This window comes from Amblyraja radiata, chromosome 17, assembly GCF_010909765.2.
Source record: "Amblyraja radiata isolate CabotCenter1 chromosome 17, sAmbRad1.1.pri, whole genome shotgun sequence".
NCBI classification, from domain to species: Eukaryota; Metazoa; Chordata; class Chondrichthyes; order Rajiformes; family Rajidae; genus Amblyraja; species Amblyraja radiata.
The window spans coordinates 30,240,689-30,254,255 of NC_045972.1; the positions used below are offsets into that span (position 1 = coordinate 30,240,689).

Here is a 13,567-nt window from a genome sequence, read left to right on the forward strand (position 1 = left end):
GGAGAACCCATAGCTGGTGGTGCTCCCAGTGGAATTCCAAAGGTGAGATGCAACGAAGATGAAAGATACTACGACATCAAGGCAGCAATTGATTGAGTGTGGTGCCAAGGAGTCCAGGTAAAATGGGTATTAATGGAAATCAATTTAAAAACACACTAATGGATAGTTGTTCCTCACGCAGAAGGTACATGGTTGGCCCAGCCGCAGGGCATCATTGTAGGATTTTTTCATGACTCATGAAGAAACTCCTTTTCAACCTCTCCATTCTCACAGCATGGCAACGGAGGCGTTTGCCTGACCGTAGCAGCTGGAACAGTCCGTTGCAGGGGTGGAAGGGGTCTCCCATGATCTTATTGGCTCTGGAGTTGCATCTTCTGATGTATAGTTCCTGCAGAGTGAAGTTCCCAGGCCGAACGCACTACTCTCTGCAGAGCCTTCTTGTCCTGGGCAGGTCCTGGGCAGAGCAGTTCCCAAACCGAATCGTGATATTTCCAGACAAGATGCTTTCCACAGCCACTGAGTAGAAGCAATATGGGTAGTCGAGGCCAGTTCATTGGCTATATTTAAGAGGGAGTTAGATGTGGCCCTTGTGGCTAAGGGGATCAGAGGGTATGGAGAGAAGGCAGGTACGGGATACTGAGTTGGATGATCAGCCATGATCATATTGAATGGCGGTGCAGGCTCGAAGGGCCGAATGGCCTACTCCTGCACCTAATTTCTATGTTTCTATGTAAGCACCGGAGGATCGTCAGAGACACTCAGAATTTCCTCAATTGCTTGAGGTGGTAAAGGCGCTGTCTTGCCTTACTCACGAGCGCTGCAGCGTGTGATGTCCATGTCATATCCTCAGAGATGTGGACTCCCAGGTATTTAAAACAGCTCACCCTATCCACAGTATCCCCATTTATCCTCAATGGTGTGTACGTCCTCAGATGATGTGCCCTCCTATAGTCCACGATCAGCTCCTTCGTTTTTTGATGTTCAAGAGGAGGCTGTTTTCCTGACACCAGAGCGCCAGATCAGCCACCTCCTCCCGTTGTCTGAGATCAGGCCCACCACCACAGTGTCATCAGCAAACTTGATTATCGAGTTGGAGCTGAACCTGGAGTTGGAGCTGAATACTCTCCATCTGTTCGGGGGAATGCGACTTTCTTGTCGTATCCCCCTTCTCTGCCTCCGTCTGCGCTGAGGCCTAATGGCGGAGCTGGCGACCTCGAGGCTCCGGAGGCAGCCTGTCAGGACTCACCCTGGGCTCGCTCCCGTGAGGGCGGCCCAGCTCGGGGCTGGAACGGCGCTCCCGTGAGGGGCTGTGACGCTCCCGTGAGGGCGGCCTGGCGAGGGGCTGAGACACTCCCGTCGGGGCGGCCCAGCTCGAGGGTGGAACGGCGTTCCCTTCGGGGCGGCCCAGCTCGAGGGTGGAACGGCGCTCCCGTCGGGGCGGCCCAGTTCGAGGGAAACGGCGCTCCTGTCAGGGCAGCCCAGCTCGAGGGTAACGGCGCTCCCGTCGGGGCGGCCCAGTTCGAGGGTAACGGCGCTCCCGTCGGGGCGGTCCAGCTCGAGGGTAACGGCGCTCCCATGAGGGCGGCCTGGCGCGGGGCTGAGACGCTCACATGAGGGCGACCCGGCTCGGGGCTGGAACGGTGCTCCGGTGGCTGAGACGGCGTTCTGGCGGCGGCGGCCTGAGTCCGGGGTTCAGCCGCGGGCCAGTGGACGACGTCGTCAACAGCTGCGTCAGCTGGACTGGAGGGCGGCAGCTTCGACCACCCCGGGCCGCGGTGTTTGAACCGGCCCGTTCGCGGAGCTCGGTGAGCCGCGGGACTGATTTACCATCGCCCGGTGGGGTATCGCCTCAGCGCAGAGGGAGAAGAGGAGGGAAGAGACTGCAGCCCTAAGATTTTTGCCTCCATCACAGGGAGGAGGTGCTTGGTGGACTCACTGTGGTGGATGTTAATTTGTGTTTACTGTCTGTTCTGTTGTCTATTATTGTATGTATGACTGCAGGCATGAAATTTTGTTCAGACTGAAAGGTCTGAATGATAATAAAGGAAATTCAATTCAATGTATGCATGAGCACAACTCCAACAATATTAAACATTATGAAGGACAAAGAAGCACCTATTCTGATCATTCCTTCCTTCCACCACTTGAACACCAGGCTACAGTAGGTGCTACCTACAAAGTGCATTGCAAGTTACCTGTTGGCAGTATCTCCGAAACCTGCAAAGTCTGCTATCCTCAGAAGGATATGTATTTTCAGCATATTTCCAATGACTTTAGCCAATTTCTACAAATACCATATAGAAAGCATCCTGTCAAGATGCATCGCATCTTGATTTGGCAACTGCAAGAAATTGCAAGCTCAGCCATTCCATCATACATACTAGACTCTCCCCCATCAACTCCACCAACATGCTGCCTCAGGAAAGCAACCAATATAATCAAGGACTACTCACACCTTGGTAATTCTTTCTTCTCCTCTCTCCTATTAGGCAGAAAATACAAAACATTGAAATCAAGTACCACCAGATTCAAGAACAGCTACTTTCCTCTTGTCATCAGATTCTTAAATGGACATCTCATATTCCAATCATTTTATCTACCTTGTCGTGGCACTTTTGTTTTAATCTGTTATTTCTCTGTAGCTGTACTCTGTTCTTTCTTTTGCACTACCTGATCTACTCATATATACAGTATGATCTGCCTTAATAGCACACAAAACAAAGTTTTTTCACTGCATTTCAGAACACAAGTAATAAACTAATAGTAATGCCAGAGGATAAGAGACACAAAGGAGAACCACCATCTGCTGATTCCCCTCTAAGCCATAAGGACATATCAATAAGGAATAGACCACATGGCATTCCCTCTCCTCTGGAGCTTGCACTATCATCTAAGATCATGGCTGATCTGTTCTTGGTGTTAGCACCAATTTCCTGCCAGATCCTCATAATGCTTAATTCCCCCATGGATCAAAACATTGTCCCTTTCGGATGTGCAGAAATCCTAATGCACAAATCTACTGGTTAACTATGTCCTTTCTCATTATATCTTCCAGAAACTTAATGAACACGATTGCTGTTTCATTGTATGTGATTTTTTTAAATATCCACCCACTAGTTTTTTTTCTTATTTTCAGTTAATTGATCTATAATGTCATTCTCTTTGGAATTGATGCTTTACCTTTGTAGTTTGTTCATCTACTAGAACATTTCTGAAATCAAGGGAATTGTGGAAGATTATAACCCATGCAACCACTTTTTAAAATAAAAATCTAAAGATGCATGCTATCAGATACCAGATGACTTGTTAGCATTTAGTCCCATTGGGTTGCTGAGGACATTATGTCTAGTGATTACAAAATTATTCTCCTCCCACATGTCCTGATTTCTCATTTTCAATTTCCTCCTGTCAACCTAAAGGACCAACGTTTTCTTCGCAGCCATATTACTGTTCATGTCAAAGTTTTTTTTTTGTTACTTCTTATTAGCTTGCACTCCATTTTTAATTATTTTTTTATCATACTTCGTCGGTTTCTAAACTTTTCCCAATCCCCTTCCCTGTCTTCTCAACATTGCATGACGTTTATATTACGATTCCTCTACTGAATTGTTCCTAAATTCTCAACTTCCCTACCCAAAAACTTTGTGGGCGAACCTTTACCAGACGGATTGCAGCTCTTCAAGGTGACTCAATAACCCCTTCTCAAGGACAACAGTAGTCACCTTATCAGTGATGCATAGGTGCCAATAAAAACAAATCAAGGGTTACAATTGCGAGGTCATTTTATAGAGGTGTGCAAAATCATGGCAGATAAAGCCTGAGTAAATAGAGAGAACCTTTTTTTCCATTAGCAGGGAGGTGAAAGAACAAAGGACACATTTTTTTAAAATGGGAAAAGATCCAGTAATGAAAAAACAAAAATGTACATTAGTTATGATGCACTGCCTCTATGTGGTGGATGGAAATTCACTATAGTTTTCAAAGGATATTATTTTCAGATAACCATATAACCATATAACAATTACAGCACGGAAACAGGCCATCTCGGCCCTACAAGTCCGTGCCGAACAACTTTTTTCCCTTAGTCCCACCTGCCTGCACTCATACCATAACCCTCCATTCCCTTCTCATCCATATGCCTATCCAATTTATTTTTAAATGATACCAACTAACCTGCCGCCACCACTTCCACTGGAAGCTCATTCCACACCGCTACCACTCTCTGAGTAAAGAAGTTCCCCCTCATGTTACCCCTAAACATCTGTCCCTTAATTCTGAAGTCATGTCCTCTTGTTTGAATCTTCCCTATTCTCAAAGGGAAAAGCTTGATCACATCAACTCTGTCTATCCCTCTCATCATTTTAAAGACCTCTATCAAGTCCCCCCTTAACCTTCTGCGCTCCAGAGAATAAATACCTAACTTATTCAACCTATCTCTGTAACTTAGTTGTTGAAACCCAGGCAACATTCTAGTAAAAAAGAATGTTGCCTGGGTTTCAACAACTAAGTTACAGGACTATCGAGACAAGAAAATGGGACTGACTAGATTTCTCTAACAAGAGAAATCTAGTCAGATCTGTGGAATTCTCTGCCTCAGAGGGCGGTGGAGGCCGGTTCTCTGGATACTTTCAAGAGATAGCTAGATGGAGCGCTTAAAGATAGCGGAGTCAGGGGATATGGGAAGAAGGCAGGAACGGGGTACTGATTGGGGATGATCAGCCATGATCACATTAAATGGCGGTGATGGTTCGAAGGGCCGAATGGCCAACTCCAGCACCTATTGTCTATTGTCTAAGAACCTGTGGTGATTCAATGGCCTTCTGTAGTACTGATTTTTAGATTCTATTTTGTTAATAAATAATGGAGGAGGGTATCAAACTTTGTAAAACAGAATTGATTGAAGAAGTGAGAAGAAAAAGCAGATTGAGTTCAATGCAGAAAAGTATGAGGTTGTCCATTTGGACTGCAGGAAGAGATTACCCGGTAAATTGTAAGAAACTGGATGTGCAGAGAAATTGAGATACAAGGAACTGCAGATGCTGGAATCTTGAACAAAATGCAAATATTGGTGAAACTCAGCAGGTCATGCAGCATTTGTGGAGGGAATGGACAGGTGACGTTTTGGATTAGGACCCTTCTTCAGAATGATTTTAGTGGGAAGATACCTGGTAAAGAGAGACAAAGCATGGCAAGTGGATACAGGTGAGGGGAGTTGGGTTGGCAGAGCGTTTTTAGGTTCATGTTAGATATTCATGGCGAACTATTGAAAGGCTAACAAATTAATTTCCTTTATCAAAGGCAGCTAGTATACGCATATGGGGGCAGTCCTGTTACAGCTGTACATAACCAGCTAGATCCCCTGCAATATTCAGTGCTGGTGCCATCCCCAAAAAAAGAATATATATTTTTTATAGGGAGAAGCACCATTTTATTTGTGTCTTGTAGTAAAAAAGGTTATATCGAGGAGAGGTTATAGAGACTAGTTTACATTGCTTTTAATATGTAAGATTAAAAATTATCAAATTTAAGTGGCACAGATTCTTTATCCACTGTGCAAACTAGGGAGTTTAATCTTAAAATTGGTATCAGGCCAACTATACGTATTGCATTATGCAAAAAATAACCCTTTACTCAAAAAGAGAGTAATTATCCCCATCCCCAAATTGGCAAGACTGGTGGTCCACTGCAAATACAAAACCCACGAGAAGGTGGAAAAACAAGGAACTGCAGATGCTTGTTTATGCAAAAATATAAAATGTTGGAATCTCAGGTCGGCATCTTTCCGGACCCAAAATGTCATCTATCCACGTCCTCTAGCGATGTTGCCTGACCTGCTGACTTAATATAAGACCATAATATATAGGAGCCGAATTAAGCCATTCAGCTCATTGAGTCTACTCCGCCATTCAATCACGGCTGATCTATTTTTCCCTTTCAACCCCATTTGACGCCCTTACTAATCAAGCAATCTCCACTTTAAAAATAGCCAAGGTCTTGGCCCCCACAGTTGTCTGTGGCAATGAATTCCACAGATTCACCACCCTCTGGATAAAAAAAATCCTCATCTTCATTCTAAAGGCCAAGATACATCCTTTTATTCTGAGCATGTGCCCTCTAGTTCTAGATTCCCCCTTTACTGGAAACATGCTTTCCACGTCCACTCTACCTAGGCCTTTCATAATGTTGTATGCCTTCTTAAACAGTGGAGTTACATTTGCAATTTTCTAGACCTCTTGAACCATTCCTGACTCTAGTGATTCTTGAAAGATCAATACTAATGCCTCCACAATCTCAACAGCTACCTCTTTCAGAACCCTGGGATGTAGTCCATCTGGTCCAGGTGACTTATGCACCTTCAGAGCTTGCAGTTACTTCAGCACTTTCTTTTTCGTTCTCAATAGACAATAGACAATAGGTGCAGGAGTAGGCCATTTGGCCCTTCGAGCCAGCACCGCCATTCAATGTGATCATGGCTGATCATTCCCAATCAGTACCCCGTTCCTGTTTTCTCCCCATATCCCCTGACTCCACTATTTCTAAGAGCCCTATCTAGCTCTCTCTTGAAAGCATCCAGAGAACCTGCCTCCTCAGGCCTCTGAGGCAGAGAATTCCACAGACTCACCGCTCTCTGTGAGAAAAAGTGTTTCCTCGTCTCCGTTCTAAATGGCTTACTCCTTATTCTTAATCTGTGGCCAGTGGTTCTGGTCTCCCCCAACATCGGGAACATGTTTCCTGCCTCTAGCGTGTCCAAGCCCTTAACAATCTTATATGTTTCAATGAGATACCCTCTCATCCTTCTAAACTCCAGAGTGTACAAGCCCAGCTGCTCCATTCTCTCAGCATATGACAGTCCCGCCATCCCGGGAATTAACCTTGTAAACCTACGCTGGACTCCCTAAATAGCAAGAATGTCCTTCCTCAAATCAGGGGACGAAAACTGCACACAATACTCCAGGTGTGGTCTCAATAGGGCTCTGTACAACTGCAGAAGGACCTCTTTGCTCCTATATTCAATTCTTCTTGCTATGAAGGCCCAGGGGCGGAAAACCCGGGGGGGGGGGGGCAGAGGGGACACGTCCCCCCCCATGTTTTGAGAGGCGGGGGACATCCCCCCCAAGTTTTTGTCATCCCGATTTTAAAATCTCCGCTTTCGCGAGACAGTGGAGGTGGGACTGCTGATCGAGGGCTCCGATTGGAAGAGAGAGACGTCGGTCAGCAGGCAATGGGGGCGAGACATGTTGATTCAGCGCGATGATTGGAGGATGGAGGAGTGGGGGAGGGGGAGGTGGGACTGAGGATAGAGTGCGGTGATTGGTGGAGGGAAACGTGGCAAGACCTGCGCCTCATATGCAGCCAGGATCGATCCCGGCCCGGTCTCCGGCGCTGTCCCGTCCCCACCCGAGTGCCCCCCCTCCCCCCCATGGGTGGCCAGAGAGGTCGGGAGTCAGACGCGAGCTGTACCCCCAGGCCCACAGCCAGCGCAGAGAAGCAGCGCTAAACCCAGCTCAACTCTGCCTGTCCCGCCAGGTTAACCTGCCTGGGCTTGCGGGAAATATGGCCAGCACGGAGAAGCTGCGCTGGTATCCCGTCAGTCCAGGCAGGGCTTGGAGGTTAACCCGGCGAGACAGGCAGAGTTGAGCTGCATTTAGCGCTGGATTGAGCCTCCGAAGCCTTGCGCATGTGTGTGTGAATGTGCGCATGCGCGTGCGGCCGCCAAAAAATTCTGTCCCCCCTGTCCCCTCCATATTTTGATAGCGAGTTCCGTGCCTGTAAAGGCCAACATGCCATTTGCTTTCTTCACTGCCTGCTGTATCTGCATGCTTGCTTTCATAGACTGATGTACAAGGACCCCCAGATCCCATTGTACTTCTCTTTTTCCCAACTTGACGCCATTTAGATAGTAATCTGCCTTCCTGTTTTTGCTACCAAAGTGGATAACCTCACATTTATCTGCATTAAACTTCATCTGCCATGCATCTGCCCACACCCCCAACCTGTCCAAGTCACCCTGCATTCTCATAGCATCCTCCTCACAGTTCACACAGCCACCCAGCTTTGTGTCATCTGCAAATTTGCTAATGTTACTTTGAATCCCTTCATCAAAATCATTGATGTATATTGTAAATAGCTGCGGTCCCAGCACCAAGCCTTGCGGTACCCCACTAGTCACTGCCTGCCATTCTGAAAGGGACCCGTTAATCCCTACTCTTTGTTTCCTGTCTGCCAACCACTTCTCTATCCATGTCAGCACTCTACCCCCAATACCATGTGCCCTAATTTTGCTCACTGATCTCCTATGTGGGACCTTATCAAATGCTTTCTGAAAGTCCAGGTACACTACATCCACTGGCTCTCCCTTGTCCATTTTCCTAGTTACATCTTCAAAAAATTCCAGAAGATTAGTCGAGCATGATTTCCCCTTCGTAAATCCATGCTGACTCGGACCGATCCTGTTACTGCTATCCAAATGTTCGGCTATCTCATCTTTTATAATTGACTCCAGCATCTTCCCCACCACCGATGTCAGGCTAACTGGTGTATAATTCCGTTTTCTTTCTCCCGCCTTTCTTAAAAAGTGGGATAACATTAGCTACCCTCCAATCCACAGGAACTGATCCTGAGTCTATAGAACATTGGAAAACATTGGTCTTTTTAATTATCTTCTGTTGGACTTTAAACATTACCCAATCCTCTTGCTTCCCGCTCATCTTTGCTACGTTGTACTTCTTCACTTTAATTTTTATACTGTCCCTGACGTCCCTTGTCAGCCATGGTCGTCCCTTTCCCCCCCTTGGAATCTTTCTTCCTCCTAGGAATGAACTGGTCCTGCACCTTCTGTATTATTCCTAGAAACACCTGCCATTCTTGTTCCACTGTCATCCCTGCTAGTGTATCTTTCCAGTCAACTTTGGCCAGCTCCTCCCTCATGGCCCCATAGTCACCTTTATTCAACTGCAACACTGACACCTCCGATCTACTCTTCTCCCTCTCCAATTGTAGATTAAACCTGACCATGTTATGGTCACTGCCTCCTAATGGCTAATTAACCTCTAGGTCCTTTATCAAATCCGGTTCATTACATAACACTAAATCCAGAATTGCCTTCTCCCTGGTAGGCTCCAATACAAGCTGTTCTAAGAATCCATCACAAAGGCACTCTACAAAGTCCCTATCTTGGGGTCCAGTACCAACCTGATTTTCCCAGTCTACCTGCATGTTGAAATCTCCCATAACAACCACAGCATTACTTTTACTACATGCCAATTTTAACTCCTGATTCAACTTGCGTCCTATGTCCAGGCTACTGTTTGGGGGCCTGTAGATTAGTCCCATTAAGGTATTTTTACCCTTACAATTCCTTAGTTCTATCCATACTGACTCCACATCTCCTGTTTCAATGTCACCCCTTGCAAGGGACTGAATTTCATTCCTCACCAACAGGGCAACCCCACCCCCTCTGCCCACCTGTCTATCTTTTCGATAGGAGGTATACCCTTGAATATTCAGTTCCCAGCCCTGGCCCTCTTGCAGCCATGTCTCAGTAATTCCCACAACATCATACTTGCCAGTTTCTAACTGAGCCTCAAGCTCGTCCACTTTATTCCTAATACTTCGTGCATTCATATACAGCACTTTGACCTCCACATTCACTTCCCCCCTCAAACCGCTCGCAATTGGCCCTGACCTTACTTTGTTGTCCATTCTCGAGTTTTCCTTCCCATTAATCCGAGAATTTTTTGTAATTTTTCCTGCAGCCACTTCCCCTTCAACTCCATCTTTCTACGCCCAATTTGTCAATCCCTCCCCCCCACTATTTAGTTTAAACCCACACATGTAGCCCTAGCAAACCTGTCTGCCAGAATGTCGGTCCCCCTCCAGTTAAGGTGTAACCCGTCCCTTTTGTACAGGTCACCCCTACCCCAGAAGAGATCCCAGTGGTCTATAAATCTAATCTAAATCCTTGCTCCCTGCTCCAGCCCTTCAGCAACATATTCAGATCCCCTATCTCCCTGTTCCTGTCCTCACTAGCACGAGGTACTGGAAGCAATCCAGAGATAACCACCCTAGAAGTCCGGCATTTCAGTCTTCTTCCCAACTCTCTGAAGTCATGTTGGGGAACCTCCTTCCTCTTTTTCCCGATGTCGTTTGTGCTTACGTGCACAACTACTGCCGGCTGTTCACCTTCTCCCTCGAGGATGTTCTGAATTTGGCTCGTGACATCCTGAACCCTGGCACCAGGGAGGCAACAGACCATCCTCGCATCTCGTCTGCCGCCACAGAATCTCCTGTCCGCTCCTCGGACAATGGAGTCACCCACCACTAGGGCTCTGCCTGACGTCGGTCTCGCCGGTCGAGTCCCATCTCTAGGATTGGAGCCACCGACGTGTCCGCCACTCGGACTGGAAACATTGTCTCCCCGGACAGTTCCCAAGAGGGCGTACCTGTTTTCATTGGGCACAGCCACCTGAGTCTTCTGCACTCCACGATTTCCACCCTTTCTCTCCGTCACACACCTTGGTTCTTCCCGTATCCTCGGCGTATTCTCCTGAACTTTTTGTTCAACAAGCATAACAGTCATGGGATCAATAAGCATAGATAAGATGAAGAACTAATGTAATTATTTTTTTATTTAACTGTAAGAATAAGTTTAAAGGATAGGCAGAACCTTTTTCCCAAGTGGAAAATATTAAATATGAAGATCATAGCTTTAAGGTGAGAGGGGCAAAGTTTAAAGATGTGCGGGGTAAAGTTTTTACAGAGGGTGGCTGAGTGCCTGAAACACGCTGCCAGGGTTGGTGGTGGAGGCAGATATGATAGTGGCATTTACGTTGTTCGATGCGCATGTGAATATGAAGGGATATGGATTATGTGCAGATAGATAAGAGATGGTCGGCATCATGTTCAGCACAGATATTGTGGGCCGAAGAGCCTGTTCTTGCACTGTACTATATTCTATGACTGCATAGCCCATATAATGCAGCTTTTCTCACCTCTGCGTTAAATCTCAGCTCTTGAAATGATTGCAGAACCTATGCTTTAAAGTTGTACTGCTGTATGATTTAAAATAAAATTTGGTCAAATAATCTAAATAATAGCTGATGGAGCTATGTTTTGTGATGTTTTGTGTTTATCATAAGTGTTAATAGCCTAACAGCGCTGGACCCGGGTTCGATCCTGACTTCGGGTGCTGTCTGTATGTTGTGACGAAAGATCATAGAGCGGAGGCTCTATGATCTTTGGTTGTGACCGCGTGGGTTTGCTCCGGTTTCCACCCACATCTCAAAGACGTGTGGTTTTGTCGGTTAATTGGACTCTGTAAATGTCCCCTGGTGTACAGGGAATAGCTGAGATGAGAAAGCGGGGATAACATGGACCAAATGACAACGGGTGATCGATGGTCGCCGTGGACTCGGCGGGCCGAGGGGCCTGTTTCCACGTTGTGTCCCTAAAGTAAACTAATTGTGAATATTCACATAGGTAGACAAAAATGCTGGAGAAACTCAGCGGGCGAGGCAGCACCTATGAAAATAAGGCGACGTTTCGGGTCGAGACCCTTCTTCAGACTGTAAGACACTTCTCCATGCCATGGAAGTCCATGCCATTGCTCTTCCATGGATCAACATTTGCACGTTATGGGTGAAAGTGAAGCAAATAATGAAGGTGTTGGATAAAGTGGAAGGGATCATTGTGATGAGAGTACATTGTTGGTGCAAAGTGCACACACCAGCGACAATTGGAACTAAAGGCATAAAACTCCGCGACACCGCCTGGTCACATGACCCAGCCACATGACCACAATTTGCACCAACCATTTGAATCTTTAAAAGAAAATTGCACATTATATTTTGATCACACTTAAAAAAAACCCCCACGACAAACACAAAGGCCGTATATTTATTTGCCAGTCATTTCGTCCCCTTTTCCAACAATTAAAAATAAAATCCACGCTGATTAAATGTCACGTGATGCGAGATCTCCCTCCCTCTTTTTCAAAACAACAAAGTGATGTGCAGGAGAATGAGGGATGTGAGTCTGTGGCAAAGTGAATGGATTTTAATGTAAAATAAAATATATATATAATTCATGCAGGCACGATTTGGTGTTAGCGCCGGGCAGCGCGAGCGAGCGTTGGACTGTGCCACTGCGGCGGGCGCGCGGATTCGGCGGGGGGAGCGGGGGAGGGGGAAGGTTGAAGCTGGCGTGCTGGCGGCGGCGGCGGGCTGGAGGGTAGAGAGCGGCGCGTCCACCAGCACTGTTGGTTATACGTATATATATAAATATATAAATTATATATATCATATATATATAGAGAGAGAGAAAAGAGGGGGTGTTTAAAAAACTATTGCTGAAATAAAAGAAACTTAAACAAAAAAAATAAACCCCCCCCCCAAAAAACTCTTCTCCGCTTCAACCCGCTGACCGGAAACCCTCAACTTTACCCCCTCCCCAATCAACAAAAAAAAACTCGGAGCAGTCTCGCTCTCGCCCGACTAATCGCGCGACTAATCGGCGGGCTCGGGATTGTTTTCTTCTGGTATCGGTTTTTTTTTAAAGAGTAAATTTAAGTGGATCTTTATTTTTAAGTGTCTGGCCGGCGCTAAAAAGTTTTCTGAGGAAATTTTTAATTTTGTTTTTTTTGTTGTTGTGTTTGTCGGTGGTTCCAAGATGGCGCAGTGAGTGAGGCCCCGCTGCCGCCGCCATTTGCAGCCGCGCCGACCGAGCGAGCAAGCGAGCCGAGAGCCCGAGTAAACGCAGCCAGGCCAGGCCAGGCCGCCTCCTCTCTCGTCTCCTCTCCCCCGACCTCCCCGCCGCCATCCTCCCCTCCCTTCCCCAATTCACCCCCTCCCCCCATCTCGGCCTCTCTCTTATCCCACCGGCAAGGCAGCGCCATGTTCAGGCTACACGGAGGAGGAGGAGGAACAGCGGCAGCAGGAGAAAAGTGAGCCGAGAGCCGGGGACAGGCCGAAGACAGACAGACTCGGGGGGGGGCGAAGCCTGAGAGGAACCGGAGCGGAAGCGGAGCAAACACTCCTGAAGTGACCATCGGGCCTCCGGATTCACCCGTGAGAACACTTAGCAGAAGGCGATCCCTTCCCTCCTCCATCGTTTTTATATATATTTATGAAAGAGAGAGGAAAGCGCTGAAACGAGAAGAAAAAAAATTCTTTTTCCAGTAAAAGAAAGGGGAATAATGACCATTTCCCGCTTTCCTCAGCTGACCGCCCCGACCAGCAATGAATCTTGACTCGTTATCGCTGGCCTTGTCTCAAATCAGCTACCTTGTGGACAACCTGACCAAGAAGAATTACAAATCCAGCCAGCAGGAGATCTCTCATGTGAGTTTGCCATGAAACGATTCTCGCGCACTGTGCACTTGAGGCCCAGGAAGCCTGAGGCCTGCTCCATTAGAGAGCGAGAGGAGAGAGTATCAATGTGTGTGTGTGAGAGAGAGATAGTGGGGAGAAACTGTAAAATAACTTAAAAACAATGGACTGAAAGGCAGTTTTGTGATCTGATCTTTCTCTGATACCTTAACTACGAGAAACTAGATCGGCGAATAGACGCT

General features: G+C 46.9%; 1 protein-coding gene across 16 annotated transcripts in view; it reads left to right on the forward strand.

Moving 5' to 3' along the window:
• The first annotated feature begins 11,978 nt into the window (after positions 1-11,978).
• cnot1 (CCR4-NOT transcription complex subunit 1) overlaps positions 11,979-13,567 on the forward strand; it is a 159,926-nt gene continuing 158,337 nt past the window's right edge. For 4 of the 16 annotated variants that reach the window (XM_033035986.1, XM_033035987.1, XM_033035989.1 and 1 more), the window contains exon 1: positions 12,397-13,337. In XM_033035986.1, the coding sequence (XP_032891877.1) occupies positions 13,236-13,337 (102 nt within the window). In that variant the 5' untranslated portion in view covers positions 12,397-13,235. Of the gene's footprint in view, positions 12,028-12,394; positions 13,338-13,567 lie in introns of those variants that run through there. The other 12 variants (XM_033035985.1, XM_033035988.1, XM_033035994.1 and 9 more) reach the window with 9 other exon arrangements.